The sequence below is a fragment of the Macaca mulatta genome, chromosome 11 (genome assembly GCF_049350105.2).
Source record: "Macaca mulatta isolate MMU2019108-1 chromosome 11, T2T-MMU8v2.0, whole genome shotgun sequence".
Classification (NCBI taxonomy): Eukaryota; Metazoa; Chordata; class Mammalia; order Primates; family Cercopithecidae; genus Macaca; species Macaca mulatta.
The window spans coordinates 18,010,952-18,029,043 of NC_133416.1; the positions used below are offsets into that span (position 1 = coordinate 18,010,952).

Genomic DNA, 18,092 nt, shown 5'->3' on the forward strand with positions numbered 1-18,092 from the left:
TGTGGTGATAAGCTAGTGAAGACTCTCTTTACTTTTATGTCAATGTAAGAATGCTTTGTCACGCAGTAACCTTGATTTTGTGGTTCCTTTAAAACAGGGAGTGTGGAGCGGGTACATTTGTCAACTTTGCATCCTTAGAGAGGGATGGAAAGCTTCCATACAACTGGTGAGTATTGTTTTGGAACAAGCTTCTACATAGTTTAACTGTGCTGTGTGTGCTCCAAAGTCAATTTTACTATCCTTTGGGGAAAGTTTTGTCTGATTATCGTTTTGTAATTTCAGTGATGGTAGACTTCACTGGCTGGATCTTCACAGAATATAATGGTTTATATAAGCTCAGCGCAGTTCTGAAGTAGGGCAAACATCATGGTCTGCTCTGTGTTTACAATATTAAACAAGGGACTGACACAGTGGTGCACAGGAGCCCATACCTGGGCTGAAAAAGGGCTTAAATGCAGTAGCCACACTGAACAAGTGGTGGCTAAACGCAAGAGAATAGATTCCAGTGAAGCAGCTTGAGACAGACCAGCATCTCCATTTTATTTTATTTTATTTTATATTTTATTGTTTTGTATTTTTTGAGGAGAAAGAATCTCCCTCTTTGGTCACCCGGGCTGGAGTGCAGGATGATCTCAGCTCACTGCAATCTCTGCCTCCTGGGCTCAAGTCATCTTTCCATCTCAGCCTCCCGAGTAGCTGGGACTACACACATGGACCACCAAATCTGGCTAATTTTTAAATATTTGTAGAGACGAAGTCTCACTATATTGCCCAGGCTGGTCTCGAACTCCTGGGCTGAAGTGATCCTCCCACCTTGGCCTCCCAAAGTGCTGGGATTACAGGTGTGAGCCACCATGCCCACCCAGCATCTCCATTTTAAACTCACATTTCAGTGCCTGAGGCAATAAGAGCCACCACTTCTGTTAAAAAATTATATAGCCCAGGCCGGGCGTGGTGGCTCACGCTTGTAATCCCAGCACTTTAGGAGGCCGAGACGGGCGGATCACGAGGTCAGGAGATGGAGACCATCCTGGCTAACACAGTGAAATCCCGTCTCTACTAAAAATACAAAAAAATTAGCCGGGCGTGGTGGCGGGCGCCTGTAGTCCCAGCTACTCGGGAGGCTGAGGCAGAAGAATGGCGTGAACCCGGGAGGCGGAGCTTGCAGTGAGCCGAGATCGCACCGCTGCACTCCAGCCTGGGCGACGACTGAGCAAGATTCCATCTCAAAAAAAAAAAAAGAAAAAAAAAATTATACAGCCCAGCATTCAGTTCTCATGCTTACAGATAAATAAATATCAAAGCCAGGGAAGTTTCATAAGAAAACATGGCTTCATTTTTCTTTTATGCTTGAGTATTAAGGATGTGGAGGGAGGAAGTGTTCGAATTTTAAAGAGCGTTGTCAAGAGATTAAATTGGTTGACATTATACCTGACAATGATAGATGAAGATTACCAATCCTACCTAGTTCAATCAATGCCCAACAAAAGTACTAATTAAGTAAACATTTAACATGAAGCTGGTACTACTTACATGATCTAGTTTGTTTCTTTTGCAAGAAACTATGCAAAGTATATGCAAATGAATATGTCATATTAATCATTGTTAAGTTATTGCTTTCTGTTTTCTAACTCCTAAAATGGTTAATCTTAAAGAAATACACATGGGAGATTGGAAATTTTACAGAATCAATGAGGGAGGGAGAACTTTATTTAGGATATAAATTTTACTTCCCTCAGTGTAGCTGATACTCTAGTTGAAAATCTAGTTGAAACCAGATTTCTTTTAATAAGACAATATGTTGTGCCACTTTAAAATTTTAACATGAATAGAATTTTGCTATTAAAAAACAACCCAACTGTGAAGAAAAAGAAATCCATCAACCCTTGACAGTGAAAAGTTAGGAAACATTACTAGGTTTGTTCAAATATATTAGTACTCTTTCCAAAATGAAGAGATTGACCCACTGATACTTGTTTCTTGCCTGGTTCACCCTTTTAAAAGGCCCAGTGGGAGACCGGTGATGAGTGGCCCATCTAGGAACCAATCCGATTATATGTATTTAATACTTGTGACTCATGAGAGTTAGGTATTAACTAACTTCACAGCCAGTCACAATTCATAGAATTTATGGGAGACCAGTCATGGGAGAACTGCAGCAAAAGAGAATTCACTTCAAGATCTTTCTATAAAATCAAGCACATCTTGCAGCTCTTCGCAAAGACAGTTTTGCCGACTCTAGCATTTTCTAGCTGACTGAGAATAGATATCTCAGTGAAGAATTGTAATAAATGAAGTGACAAGGTGACAATATTTTTCCCCCTAATTCTCAGAATAACTCTAGATGCAGTCACAGGGTATTTTTAAATCTATATTAATGGGTGTTCTGTTTGACAAGTGGTTTGAATATCTGAAACCAGGCATTTTAAATCAACAGTCTGAATTAGAATTAAAGTGAAACTAAACTATTTTGCTCCTACTTAGCTGAGTATCAGTGAGGTCACAGACTAAGTAGTTGATGAGCTACTTATCTTGAATGAATGATATTCGAGTATTATCCATACTTCTGTTTTAAGGGTTATATTTACAAATTGTATAGTAATTTAAAAATAATACAGAAAGTCACACTTAGTAGTGCAGCTTTGTAAGAATGTCTCTTAAAAGCTTAGTCTTCATCGGAATCAGTATATGTGTATATGTAAACTGACCTTTCTATTTTTTTTTGAGATGGAGTCTCGCTCTGTCGCCCAGGCTGGAGTGCAGTGGCACGATCTCGGCTCACTGCAAGCTCCGCCTCCCGGGTTTACGCCATTCTCCTGCCTCAGCCTCCCGAGTAGCTGGGAGTACAGGCGCCCACTGCCACGCCCAGCTAATTTTTTGTATTTTTTTGGTAGAGACGGAGTTTCATCGTGTTAGCAAGGATGGTCTCGACCTCCTGACCTCATGATCCGCCCACCTCGGCCTCCCAAAGTGCTGGGATTACAGGCGTGAGCCACCGTGCTCAGCCTAAAGTGACCGTTTTTATTTTCTCACACAAGCTGCTGTTTAGCTGTCAAATGATGTTATAGAGGTTTCTTAAAATAGGCTTAAGCATAGGAAGAATAATATGCAAGGTAAGCCTCAAGATAACTAATGAGGCATTTAAGTGCTTCATTTGACTGAATGCAAAATGTAATCACCTGGTAGCAGACTAATTGACACAAAATAAGTTGAAAGAAATATATCTGATTACAATAAGGTCATGTGTGAATAAAAACTGATTTTGTCAATATTGTAGCATTTAAGCCCTCACATTTATATTTTACAAAATGGATTAATATTTAATTATAATTAAGGTGCTTGTCATATTAATTAATCCCAGTAGGTAATTTACTTATATCTATTCACAGTTTATATTACTAACTCTTGCAACTTTTTCATCTTTCCATCTGTTATCTATTAATGCACACAGGCGTAGGAGTATATTTGCTTTCTTAACCCTGCTACCCTCATGTCTTTGGACTGATTATCTTTTGGCATTTTATATTAATCCTTGGTAAGTGATTTTTTTTTTTTTTTTTTACTGTTTAACACAAACTCTTTAAAAGTCAGCCTTCAAGAAGTAAACAAAAAGGAAAGTTTCTTTTTAACTATTTTGTATGTTCAATAACATCTAAAGTTATTAATCATGTATTGAAGTGAATTAAAGCAGTTAACGGTATAAGGATGTTAACTATAAGGTTTTCTGTTAAATTATTTTCCTTGATGTTCTTGGCAAGCCTATTTTCCCGTTTAATACTAGTTATTTGCTTCTTCATTGAGTTAATCCATTGGCCTCTCATCTTTGCAAATAATGCTTTCCATTTTCCATTATCATCTTCATCCATTAGAGAGCTCCAAATTTCCAAGAAGGTAGAAATGCATTAAGAAGGAGAAATCAGAGTCTATACAGTTCTCTGTATCTGAGGCCTCCTTGTTTTTATAATAATGCTAACTCAGTGACTAGGAAACAGCTGACTATATGCAAGCCTCTTTGTATGATTATCTTATTTCATTCTCCCCCACAATCCTGCAGAGAGTATTTTAGTCCCATTTTAGAAATGTGGAAATGGAGGCTTAAGGAGATTAACTGTCTTAATAGCACATTCCACTATGTACAAAATCCAGGTTCCAAACTCAGGTCTCTCTGAAATCTGTTCTTTCCTCTGTAAAGAGCAGACTCCTTTAATTTCTTATTTTCTTTAATTTCTAGATCATTTTAATGATCAAATCTTGAAGTGTTCCTTTTGACTTTTTAATAGGTAATAATAATAGTAACCTTGAATTCTGAGACTAAAGAATCAAGAACTATTTCTTCTCCTGTGCTATAAGATAAAAGGTAGCGGTTTCCCAGGGAACTGACAAAAAAAGTCATTGTCCTTAAATATTAATACCTAGTGTTTAGGTACTAAATTATGTATAGACAGATCCATAAATGTGGACAACTTTAAAAGGTCTCAGAAGAAAACAATAAAAATATCTCATAGACTGGAAAAAAAATAGCTTATGGGGTGGTGGTGTGGGTATGAGCAATCTGGAGCATTTATTTATTCAAAAAGACAATTGACCAAATATTCTTCAGCTCCTCCAAGGACAGAATAAATACGGCTGGCAGAATTTAGGATTTCAAGTTGCACTGGAAGAAACATAAAAAAGGATTTCCTCAAAATAGAGATTGTTAATTCCAGAATTCATATCTTCTTTAAAAAAAAGAGACTAGAGGAAAGCTTTTGAAACAAAGTAGACATGATGTATAAGTAATTAAGTCAAAGGAATGTGCTAGATGCTGAGGACCCATTCACTGTTATTCTAAGTTCGTTTTTATTATGGTTTTTAGTACAGGGCTTCAGCACAGTCAACTCTATATTTTCAGTATTTGACATCAAATAGTTTTCAGGTATGAATAGCACACACAAATTCCATTTCGACCTTCAAAATATACATTTACTTTTAACTGAACATCTACTAATCATCCTCAAATAGTGTGCCTATTGTTAAAATACTGATAGCAAATACCCATAAAGTATCCCAGATTGCAAATAAAATGAAAGAAAGATGCATAGATCATTTCCTTGCTTAATTCTCTGAGACTTTCTCCTTTTTCACAGCTCATTTTTAAGCTTCTGTAAGGTAGGCGTGTGCTAATAAGCAGGTATTCCTTAATAGGTCTCGTTGATGAACATATCTTCAAATTTCAGCAACCCTCACAAGGTCTGCTATTTATAGTACCAATCAAATAGCATGAAATCCAACTTATGGGGAGAAAATACCGTTCAGGAATTTTTAGAAGAATCACCTTGAAACTGTAAATGGTTGTCTCCAGGTGAGAAGAGAAGGTAAAACATAGAGCTCCATGCTTTCTGTCACTTTAGTAAATTTCACACATACCAACTAGTGAAAGCATACTGGATATAAACTATGTTCTCAGCCCTTTTGTACAATGCCAGATACAAAAGACGTGAAATTCATATTCCCTGCTCATTGAAATACAGCTTCTACTCACACAACCACTCCAGTTCCCTGTTGGCTTCATCTAATAACTTGTGGTTATTTTCCCCTGCTTTCATTAGCTAAAGAGTCATTTTTAATCCTCCTAATGATGTGTTTGTCTTCAGATTTCACCTACCCTATTAACAACAGCTGTTAATAACAGAGCCATCTCCCCTGATGCACACTGCCTAATACACTGTCCAACTTCCTTTCTAAACTGTCGATTTCTTGGAAATATATATATTCCTGTTGATTTTCTAAAACCCATTTGATGTCACTAGTGGTTTGTTTGGAAATCAAAAAAACTCTTTCTCTCTCTCATAGTGTTGCTCGAATCTTTTCCTGGGGTGGTAACAGAATCAGTGTGGAGCACCAGTGCCCAGTTAGGTTAGTCTCAGGATTGTGTTCTGCAAGGATTTCTGACTTTCATAACTTAGAGTGTTTCCTATTGAAAGAAATCATCTAAGTCGAACTAGCTATATCTAGATTTAGTGTTAAATCCTTTTTTTTTTAAACTGCCATAACGACCCTCATGCTTTACTCAGGTATTCATCTGCTTGTTCTCAATCCTAAGCAGTTGGCATTTTAAGCAATAAGTGGCATTTAGTTGAAAATGCTCAGCTTTACTCATGGTGATTGCATGTTCTATTTGAAGAATGATATAATCCTAAAGTTCTTTTTAAGATTTGGGGATGGTTTCTGCTTACCTCATCAAAGAGTAAGCAGCACTTACAAAATTGGAGACTTTTAGAGTTTTGTTTTGTCTTATTTCAACCATTATAAATCCCATGTCCTTGCTATTGCTTTTTTGGAATGAATTGCAGTGTGGATGGCTTTCCAAGACTGTCATAACCATGACTAACTTATGCAGAATGTATCTTAACTTTTGAAGTCATTAGGATTTTGAACCTTCCTAATATAAGTGAAAGAGAAAAAATTACAAGTGCACAATCGTCTATGCATATATGCTGTATGTATGTCTGATGGGGGTTATTTATTGATTTGGAAAATCTTTTGCAATGAAAAGGCGATACCCTACATGTCCCACAAAATCGTCACTGTAACATGTGCACATATTGGCTCCTTCCAGAATGTGCTTAAGTTAAAATTGCTAGCAAAGTCTTAATCTGCATGAATTTTCCCCTGGTTTTATCTTGTTTTAGTCGTGGAATTAGCACAGCAACTGAAAATATAGGAACATTTGATCAGTGTTGCTGTGGAGTTTCATAATTCAATCCTGTCATGTTCCACAGCCTTAGGATACAGAAACTCTTTGGAATCAGCAAGATCTAAATAGAACAATGCAAATTGTATACAAATCATGATTACTTATGCCAATAAGTATATGATATGTCATACAAAACGTAGTATAATTATACATTATATTGAAAGTTCATTCAATAATGAATGCGATTGAAAGAAAAAAATGTGTCTCTCCTCTATGAATCAAGTTTCTACACAGTACACAACTGCCGAGTAGTAGCAGCTTAATATTTCAGCACTGAATTTATTCAGTGTTACCCTCTTACATACATTTGTTACTTCCTAGTTTCCTTTAAAGCCTGTTTGGATAGGAAAGTATTTTTTTGTTCACTCCTGATCACAAAATATGTTGGCAGCCTCCTGACTTTACCAGAGCTGTTAGTCATCTCCGCTGACATTCTGCTTTCCGAAAGCACTAATGTAATTGGCACTTACTACAAGAAGTAAATATGGAATTCCTAAAACTAACTAAATTACCATCACGGGGCTGAATAAAAAACACTATCAATAAATATTCCCTTAGGTTCCCAAACGTCTATAACATACAGCTATGTCCAACAGGACAGTGTTTTTTGAGGGGATCAGGGAGAGGCAGAGTAAAAACTGGACTGATTTTTCCCTCTAAATGTCAGGTATGGAAGACAAAGAGGATGAGGGAGGAAGAAATAGAACAGGAACCATTGAATGGATTGTTTTCACTTAGAAGTGGGAGGAAATTAAAGCTACCTGAAAACCACAAACACCACTTGCCTTCGTGGATGTGTTGCTACATTTCCTGACCTGCATTACTTTCTCTTCATCCACAAGTCCCATCTTTTCAATCAGAACATCACAAGCCCAAGTCTAGTACTCAATTGTTAAAGGAATCATTAAGTGAAATTCTGAGGGTAACATGGCAGAGATATTTTGTTTCAGTTCAACTGAATAAGCGTTTATTGACCACCCACTATGTGTTTCATTAACGATGCTCAGCCCTGGGGGGAAGTGATAAAGTGAGTGTAGCAAGGTGTGTACCTGCAACTAACAGTCACACAAAGTAGTGCTTCATCCTGCTAAAAGCTTTCAGGAAGTGGAGATATCCAAACATTCATAATTGTAAATATAAATAAATATTTGGACACATTAAAGTACTAAGATTACAACTGGTTATTTACTATAGACTGTTTATTTTCTGAAAAGCGGGTGCTTCCATCAAAATTATGTGAAGACCTCTGAGAATTACTTACAAAAAGTTTGCTATAATGTCATTCATACAATCAATCATGTTTCAACATTTATTATTTATAGAAGACAATAAGAATAAAATCACAAAGTGCTTCGATAGATACTGTTAGCTTTAGATAACTTAGGTGAGTTATCTTACTTGGTTGAGTGAAAACCATTACCGTAATTATCCCCCAAACAAATACAACTAACTAAAGCATGCATTAGCATTTCTTGTGTTTCATCTTATAGACTAGTAATGATGAAGAGCAAGCAGGAATAGGTCCAGTTCTTCAGATAGCTTAAACATTAGTTCAAGATGAAATAAAAACAATGCCATAGTAGAATTGTATAAGATACATGACCACACTGACAGCACACATTCACATCCCCAAAGAAAAATGTCAGAAAAAGTTATTTTAGTCTTTAACTAAGAAAACAACATTCCACCCTCTCTTTATTAGTTCTCCATTTCATTCCCCAATTCTTCCTTCCTGACTGTAGAAACTGGAGTGTGCAGGTGGTAGATAAATACTTCTAGACATTTACAAACTGCTCTAGCAACTTAATTGACAGCAGTTAAAAACTTCATTTCTAGAACTCAGTTCTTGGCAAATGGAAAGTATAAAGTGCAGATATGTTCATGCAATCTAGTAGAGTTTTAAAAAATGAATCTGAAATTATTATTATCTTCTCATGAAAGGAAAAGTAATTAAACAAACCTGATGTGTGTTTCATGAAAATTAAATAAAACTGAGGTACCTGATGTAATTATTTAAAGCTCTTCAAGTTTAATTATTATGTTAATCAGTTCTTTTGCCCAGATAAATTTGTCTTTTCTTTTTTAATTATTAGGAGTAAAAATGGTTTAAAGAAGAGGAAACTGACAAAGTAAGTTTTTCTTACTATGTCATTTAAAAAGATGTTTGTTATAGTAATCTTAATGTTCCAATTAAAGATTGTTTGTCTTCAAATAGAAGAGATGCTTAAGAAAGAGGCAAATGCATATTATGATAGCTAAGCACAGTAATGTATCGGTCGTTTATGCCTGAGTGGCAGTGGCCACTAGAAAAGTGTATCACAGAAATCACATCAGAAATAAGGATAATGTTTATCATTTCAAATCTGAGAGAGTGGATCATTAGTAATTTTTAAAGTCTTGGAGGAGGAAATATGGTATTCTAAATACAGTATATGAAAACCTAATATTTAACTACATCAAAGAGTTTCAAAAATCCTGTTAGTATTTTGAAATTCTGTGTTTATTGCAGGAAAAGGCTTTTACTCTATTTGATATTATAATAAATACTTTGATAATGCTGTCTCAAGAAACCTGTATAATAAATAGAGAAGATAATTAACCTAGCCTGTGGTTTTCCTTATCTATTAAACCATTGAATCAGAAGAATTACGATTGTGGTGAGTGAAAATTAACCCCCAGTTGATTTCAAAAGCCTATTAGATTATCACCTCCATGCCTTTTCTTAGTTATATTTCTACCTGTGAAGAGTGGAACTTTCCTTTATATAGAGTTTGTTCTTGATACCTGCCTATATAGAACACTGGTGAATTAGTACAAGAAGGCAATTAGGGGTCCAGCCAGGTCTGTGGCATCTATGCTTATGGAAAGAAATCATGAGTAATCCATGACATAATCCAAAAGAAAAGTTGACGTAAAAATGTTTCTAGTCAGTCTTGAGTGGCATATAATTTTATGGCATATATGAAAACAGAATAATTTTTTCTAAGTCAATTTCATTTTTTTAATTTATTTTTATTTTTAAATTTATTTTATTGTATTTTTTTGAGATGAAGCCTCGCTCTGTCACCCAGGCTGGAGTGCAGTGGCACAATCTTGGCTCACTGCAACCTCCATCTCCCGGGTTCAAGTGATTCTCCTGCCTCAGCCTCCCGAGTAGCTGGTACTACAGGCACATGCCACCATGCCTGGCTAATTTTTGTATTTTCAGGAGAGATGAAATTTCACCATATTGGTCAGGCTGGTCTAGAACTCCTGACCTCATGTGATCCACCCTCCTCAGTCTCCCAAAGTGCTGGGATTACAGGCATGAGTCACCGTGTCCAGTCTCTAAGTCAATTTCAAAGCAGCACACATTCCATTGGCTCATACCAACTGATGTAGGAGAGATAAGACCAGACTGAATAGAGGAGAGGGTACCGTCAACTGGGAGGGATGATTTCACAGAAACAGAAAGACTTTGTTACCAAAAACTATTAGTTGGGTTGGCAGGTGAGCTAAAGAGGCAGAGTCTAGAGCATTTTGAAGATAGTGTCCTTGGACAAAAAGGAGAGACTATCAAGGCTTGCTCCTCCCAAGACCCAGGCAAAGAAAAGAAGGAGAAGCAAGACCCAGACAAGAGATATGGTAGAGATTAGGAGTGGTAGCACATACCCACATGCAAAAACAACTCACATCAATTCAGCTTCCGCCTTCCCCCTCTCATTTTCCTTTGAGTCCTCTCTCCTTCTCTAGAAGACAGTTCTTGAGAGGCTTTCCTCTCACCTTTTTATTTGCCTTCTCTACCATTTTTCTTTCACTCCAAATGCCCCACCACTACCGTGTCCCCCTGGTTCCCATTTTCTGTCTCCACTTGTCTTCATTCCATCCTTCCTTTCCTTCACCTCCTCTTTTTCTTTCTCCTCTGTAGGTATTTGTCCTTTTGGTCTTTGCTCCCTTCCAGCTTTCTTTTTCTTCTCCTGGTCATTCTCGTTCTCCCTTATGTCCATTCTTCTGCTTGCTATTCCTTCCTCTCTCTCTCTTTTTCCCTCTGCTTCTTGCTTTTACTTCTTTTAACCCATAAATACTTTGTCTGGTTTGCCTTCAGTGTACATGTGCCCATTTTCCTAGTAACAAGATGAAAGCCAGAGTTGTTAAATCCAACTTTAAGGCCAATACACAGCCCAAAGACACCAGCCAGAGATTGCCATTTTAAGGGAGTTCATTCCAGGAGAGGAGTCCCAACTTTAGCCCATTATTTTGGAAGGATAACAAGTTTGAAGTGGGACAAGTTTTGAACTAGGACTTACTCTCCCTGGATTCCAGTGAGAATTCTACTGCTTAGTAGACATGTGATGTTGGGCTACTCATTTAACTCTCTTAGCCATGGCTCTCTCAGCTGGAGCTTGGAGCTAATGTTGTCTGTTCCTACCTCAGGGATCGATTAAGCAAGATAACGCATGTGAATATTTATGAAGTGTAGCATGTTTTATAAATGAGTTATTATTATTATTATGTAAAAACATTTCAGTTTAAAGTATTCTCTGGAAGATATAATGCCCTCTAAAATTTACTAAAATATTAACATAAATGAATTCATCAGATTAGCTAATCAACAACTTTAAATGAGCATTATTAAATACTATGTATTTGCTAATTGGACATAAGACCACAGTTAGGCCGGGCACAGTGGCTCATACCTGTAATCCCAGCACTTCGGGAGGCCGAGGCAGGTGGATCACTTGAAGTCAGGAGTTCAACACCACCCTGGACAACATGGTGAAACCAAATCTCTACTAAAAATACAAAAATTAGCCAGGCGTGGTGGCACCTGCCTGTAGTCCCAGCTACTCAGGAGGCTGAGGCAGGAGAATCGCTTGAACCCAGGAGGCAGAAGTTGCAGTGAGCCTAAATAGTGCCACTACACTCCAGTTTGGGTGACAGAGCAAGACTCTGTCTCAAAACAAAACAAAAAAGACCACAGTTAGATGATATAGGCTGAGTAACATGCCACAAGACCAAGGGAAGGGTCAACTATAAGGACCCTGCCAAAGTGGAAAAGCTTGAGTTAGATGACAGAATGTGGCATTCTGCAGAAGCAGAGAGCTACTTTAGAGAGCAAATTGGTTTAGGTAGGCTCTAGAGGAGATAAGCAGCTATAGAAAACTACAGGAGATAAAATTGGATTCTTATTCTAAAAAAAACGAAGTGAGAACTGCTGCTGCAGATGCAGAAACATAAGCTCAGATGTGTTACTTGATTGAATCTAGATATGCAAGCCTCTAAAGATGACACTCCAGTGAGACCCTGGGAGCTTTCTGGACAAAAGTTTCATCCCACTGATCCTGCCTCTGCTTTGGAGAGACTGTAGCTAGCAGCACAATTCCTTATACTTGTAAAGCTGTTGAAACTTACAAAGTTCTTTATATACCGTATGTCAACCTCGTAGCTATAACTATTGTATTTTATGGATAAGAACATTGACTCTGAAAGAGTTAGGTGATTCTCTAGGATAACACAGTCAATAAAGCAAAACCATAATTGAAACAGGTCTTTTAAATCTATTCCTTTGTTATTTTCCATATGCCAGAGTTTTCTAGAGGCAACATATATGGGGATGTTTATATGAATATGCATGTATATAGTACTGTACTGCTAGAGTAAGAGTCAAGTGAAAATCTAGAGATTTCTCCTCTCAAGGAAGCTGGATATATATGCCCTTCTTTTCAATTGCAATATATTAAGGATTGGTAACTTGAACTATAAAAAAGAAAAAAATAATAAAAAGGTAAGTGCTAGAGAAGTAAAACTTCTATTTTCTCCAATAAAATTAAGAAGTATGATATTAAACAATATATTATACCTATCAGCAAGAATTTTAAATTGTATATATATTTCTTTGTGTTTGGCAAAGCCCGGTTCAACTGGATGACTTTGATGCCTATATTAAGGATATGGCCAAAGACTCTGACTATAAATTTTCTCTTCAGTTTGAGGTGAGTTGGTTAAGGCATTTTCTACCTTCTGTAATGGAAAGGGCCTGGGAATTGTGGGTTTTGTGTTGGGATCAAGTCCCTGCTCACTGGCAGTGCTTGTGATGTGTTTGCATAACAAAAAGGGCGTTGGCCCGGGCGGGGGGTGGGGAGGGGGGATGGGGGGGCGGGGGGTGCTGATCTGCTGGTTCAGAGCAAGGGCTGTCAATCCTTGCTTACTGGGCAAGGCCTCAGGTGGCACAAATGAGGGGAAGAAGAGAATAGGTGCAGGTACTAAGGTGGCAAACATAGGTATAGTAGAAGTCATCATTGAAAACCAGGGAAATCGAGAGTACAAGAAGAAAAATGCAAGCTGAGGCATGAAGCCTGAGGCAGAATTTCCCTTTCAGGGGATTTATAGAGTTTCTCATGCTTCTTAGGCCACAGTAGGGGCGGATCGTGGATAAAACTGACCCCCTTTGTGTCCTGGGCGTATAACATCCTGGAGTGGGGCCTTTCAAACTATAGGACTCCTGGCATTCTACTTAATAATTGTTGTGCAGTTTTATTTTCTTTCCTTGGACAAATTGGGAAGATAAATTTACACATGATTTGTGTTAAGAAAAAGATTGCCAACATCTCTTTTTTTTCTGAAGGACACATATTTCTTTGGATCTAAAACCATGTGTCAGAAGAGATGGAAGTGAGTCTAAGATCTCAGCAGTGTGGCGGAAGATAATTAGTTCTCACTTTTTCTTTCCACAAATTTTATAGCTCATAACAGTCTAAATGGCCTCCCATCCTTCAGGTTTCTATAGCATGGCTTGAGTGTTCAGTGATTCAGGGAAAAGGGGAAGATAAAGTGATTTTTCTAAATTCTTCAGTTTTTTTTTTTTTTTTGAGACGGAGTCTCGCTCTGTCGCCCAGGCTGGAGTGCAGTGGCCAGATCTCAGCTCACTGCAAGCTCCGCCTCCCGGGTTCATGCCATTCTCCGGCCTCAGCCTCCCGAGTAGCTGGGACTACAGGCGCCCGCCACCTCGCCCGGCTAGTATTTTGTATTTCTTAATAGAGACGGGGTTTCACCGTGTTAGCCAGGATGGTTTCGATCTCCTGACCTCGTGATCCGCCCGTCTCGGCCTCCCAAAGTGCTGGGATTACAGGCTTGAGCCACCGCGCCTGGCCAAATTCTTCAGTTTTTTTGTTTTTTTAATAAAGCCTTTTAAGTGCTCTTTTCTACGAAGGTAGCTGCTTTTTCTTCATTTTTTAAAATCATTTCTCCTTTCCACTTATCAGCCAAGGACAGCTGTAGTCTGCAAAAAGCATCATGGTCCTAGTGTGGAGACACTAATGGTGAATTTGAGGATGAGAAGAATCTTATACATTACCAAATACAAAGACCCCTAACTACCACCTGTGTCCTGAAAAATTCTACACAGAGTCTGCTCACTTATCCATTGCACGCAGGTGCATAGGAAATTATAGATGCTACACCAAATGCTATACTCAAAGACGTTCAATTTGAATTGGAAATGAATGATGAGGATGGCATTTCAGAAAGTATATCAAGGAAAGGAGGAATTTTTTTCTAAGCAAACATGAGGCAAACCTGAGAAAATAAATAGCTAGATGATTCTGACAATGGTAATAGAAATTATGGTGTAGCTACACTTTTAACCTTATTAAAGTCGCATTTTCTTAATTCCTGCATGCCCTTGGTGGCACAGCTAGGATCATTACCTCCGCTGGCAACTCACAGTTTATGTCTTGAAACCCAAGTGTAACTATCACTGTTTCTGAATTGTATGATTATAAAAAATTCAACCAGTCATTTTCCAGTAAACATATTCTTTTAGTTGTGAGTGACAAAAACATAGCACAAACTAGTTTAGACTAAAGGAAAGGGGGTTTATTCAAAGCATACTAAGGTATCTCACACAATCAAAGAAAGGGTTGAGTAGTTAAACCACGGAGAGGGAAGCAGCACAGTTTCAGGGATGACTGGAGCCAGGGACTAGAGCCCTGCAGGGGCCCCTCTATTTCTCTCTCTGCCTTGGTTTCACTGAACACCGAGCTCTTTTTCTTTCTTTTTTTTTTTTTTTTTTGAGACAGAGTCTCGCTCTGTTGCCCAGGCTGGAGTGCAGTCGCACGATCTCGGCTCACTGCAAGCTCCGCCTCCCGGGTTCAAGCAGTTCTCCTGCCTCAGCCTCTCGAGTAGCTGGGCCTACAGGTCCCCGCTACCATGTCTGGCTAACTTTTGTATTTTTAGTAGAGACAGGGTTTTACCATATTGGCCAGGCTGGTATCGAACTCCTTACTTTGTGATCTAGCTGCCTCGGCCTCCCAAAGTGCTGGGATTACAGCCGTCAGCCACGATGCGCAGCCCAACCTCTTTTTCATAGTGAAAAGGGGCCAACAGCAACCTTTGAGCACCACAGCCTTTTGTTTCCATGGTTTCCAAAGGGAACTATTATCTCTCTTGTTTGTAGTTTGAAAATTAACAGGGGAGGATTTTGATGGACAAGGCTGTGTCATGGTGCCCATTCAAACCAATCGCAGCCAGAGAGGGCAGATGCACAGAATCTCTAACTAGAACCATGTGGTCAAGTAGCAAAACCTAAGAAGGGCATTATCTCCCAATAAAGAGAGGGTATTGGGAGAACCAGGCAATAAGTGATGAGCATGCTGTCTTTAGATACCACAAAACTGTGAAAAGCAGAATTATAAATTGTATGTGCTAAATGTTCAATTTATAATATGCTGAGGGCTTCTATACATTCAATGGATAAATGAATACATTTAGCCTGACTTCATAGGATTTATAAGGGAGTCAGGAATGTGCTAAACTAGGAATCTAAAAACCTGAATCCTCACTACAGTGTGGCTACTAATTATTAACATTTTTAAAAACATGTTTTTTTCTTAACCAATTGATACATAACGAGTTGGGGGGGATGATGTATTACCTACAGATTTTTTATGTAGTGAACATGCTCATGTATAAGTTTCAATTTATCCAACTACTTTGTTGGAGTAATTCCTATGGATTGAAACTGCCCAGGCAAAGTATATGCAAAATCTGCATTTTGAGTAAATTTCCCATAAGTAGAGTGAGCTTTCCCAGTGTTTGAGTGTTCCCCACTTCCTAAAACTATACAAACAGTAGATATCCACATTTGTCATCATTGATAATGTAATACTACAAAGAAATTACTTTCTCATCTGTTAACAGTAAGCTACATCATCTTCATATAGCACTATTAGTCATTTGTGTTACTTCATTTTCCTCTCTTTCTTTTATTTTCATGTACCTTGTAATCTTCATCATTTTGTTACTGATTTCTAATAGCTGATTTATGATTCAAGAGGTTAACATTTTGTCGAGCACTGTAAATGAAATACCATTTTTTCTCATTTTTTTATATTGGGGTTTTATTTGGAGTTTGTACAGAAGTCATGTGTTGAAAAATAATCATGTTCTGCTTTTTTTAAGTACATTTTCTCATCACCTTAGTTTCTTTATGTATAAAATGGGTGAGTTGAACTAGATCAATGGTACCCAACTGGACAAGGACCAGTCAGCCCCCAGAGGAAATGTGAAAATGTGTGGGAGTGTTTTTGGTTGTTAAAATAGCTTAGGAGGAGGATGCTCACGGTATTTTATGGAAGAGGGACAGGGCGTTAAATGTTCTTCAATGAGTGGGGCAGTCTTGCACAATGGAGAACTGTCCTGGACCAAATGTGTTTGAGAAATATGGGTTAAATATGGGATGAGGCTACAACCAAGCTTTATAACCCATATGTATTAGTCAGGGTTCTCCAGAGAAACCAATGGGATGTTTATATAGAATGAATATGATTTACATAGAGAGAGATCTATTTTAAGGTATTGGCTTATGAGGTTATGGAGGCTGGCAAGTCTGAAACCTGAATGGCAGGCTGGCAGGCTGGAGACCCAAGGAAAAGTTGAGGTTGCAGTTTTGAGTCTGAGGGCAATGGGGAGGCAGAATTCCTCCCTCCTTGTGGGACCCATCTGTTCTCTTCAGGCCTTCAACTGACTGGATGAGGCCCAGCCACATTACGTAGCATAATCAGCCTTCCTCAAACTCTACTTATATAAATGTTAATCACATATGAGAAAAACACATTCACAGCAGCAGACTGGTGTTTGGCCAAGCAACTGGACACTATAGCCTGGCCAAGTTGACATATAAAATTAACCATTACACCATGATTTGAAGGTCTTTAATATTGTTATTTATTATGATGCTCTCTTCATACATTTCTTTTTTTTTTTAATTTATTTATTATTATTATACTTTAAGTTGTAGGGTACATGTGCATAAGGTGCAGGTTTGTTACATATGTATACTTGTGCCATGTTGCTGTGCTGCACCCATCAACTCGTCATTTACATCAGGTATAACTCCCAATGCAATCCCTCCCCCCTCCCCCCTCCCCATGATAGGCCCCGGTGTGTGATGTTCCCCTTCCCGAGTCCGAGTGATCTCATTGTTCAGTTCCCACCTATGAGTGAGAACATGCGGTGTTTGGTTTTCTGTTCTTGTGATAGTTTGCTAAGAATGATGGATTCCAGCTGCATCCAAGTCCCTACAAAGGACTCAAACTCATCCTTTTTTATGGCTGCATAGTATTCCATGGTGTATATGTGCCACATTTTCTTAATCCAATCTGTCACTGATGGACATTTGGGTTGATTCCAAGTCTTTGCTATTGTGAATCTTAGGACATTATTTGTCATATATGTTATTAATTGGGTGGTAAGTCCTGACATTGTTTACATGTTCTGGTGGGAAAATACAACTTACTCTCTAGAGCTCTGTTTTAAGTCACAGGCTTAGACTGTATTTGGGACTAACATTTGCTCAAGCAGTGGCCCACTGGTCCAATTTACTTCCTTCTTCATGTGACAGACTTCAGGTATTACCAGTCCTCAGTCCCATTCTGCCCCCTACATCCTCAGTGTCAGGGTTTCCTTGCTGATTTTCATAGAAGTATTGTGCTCCCATGCCTGATTTCAGGGCGTATGCTGGACCTTTCATATGGCAGCCCTCAAATTTTCTTGAAATATATTGATAGCTAATTGAGGCTTAAAGAAAAAAATGCTCCTAGCTCTAATGAGAATTCAAGAGGGTATGAGATGACCGAATCACCTTGGTCTAGATAATTCCAGCAGCTGAACTTTTACTTGTTCTGTTTATATTAATGCCTAGTATTTGTATTCATTTTTATGCTGACATTGAAATATCACATTTGCATTGAGAAATTACATCATTTATAAGCATTTTGCAAATTGAAACCAATGTCTGGATTTACATATACTACCAATACAGCTGTAAGTCATACATGAAGCTATATGAGTTACTAATTTGTGTTTACTGAATAAATTT

The 18,092-nt window shown here is 38.2% G+C and overlaps 1 protein-coding gene across 2 annotated transcripts in view; it reads left to right on the forward strand.

Annotated features, from left to right (window-relative positions):
* The window catches only part of PTPRO (protein tyrosine phosphatase receptor type O), a 272,230-nt gene that overhangs the window by 230,819 nt on the left and 23,319 nt on the right, over positions 1-18,092 (forward strand). Inside the window, exons 16-19 of one of the 2 annotated variants that reach the window (XM_015151204.3) lie at positions 98-166; positions 3,452-3,535; positions 8,830-8,865; positions 12,627-12,708. In XM_015151204.3, coding sequence (XP_015006690.1) covers positions 98-166; positions 3,452-3,535; positions 8,830-8,865; positions 12,627-12,708 — 271 coding nt within the window. The remainder of the gene's footprint in view (positions 1-97; positions 167-3,451; positions 3,536-8,829; positions 8,866-12,626; positions 12,709-18,092) is intronic. The other variant, XM_015151205.3, reaches the window with a different exon arrangement.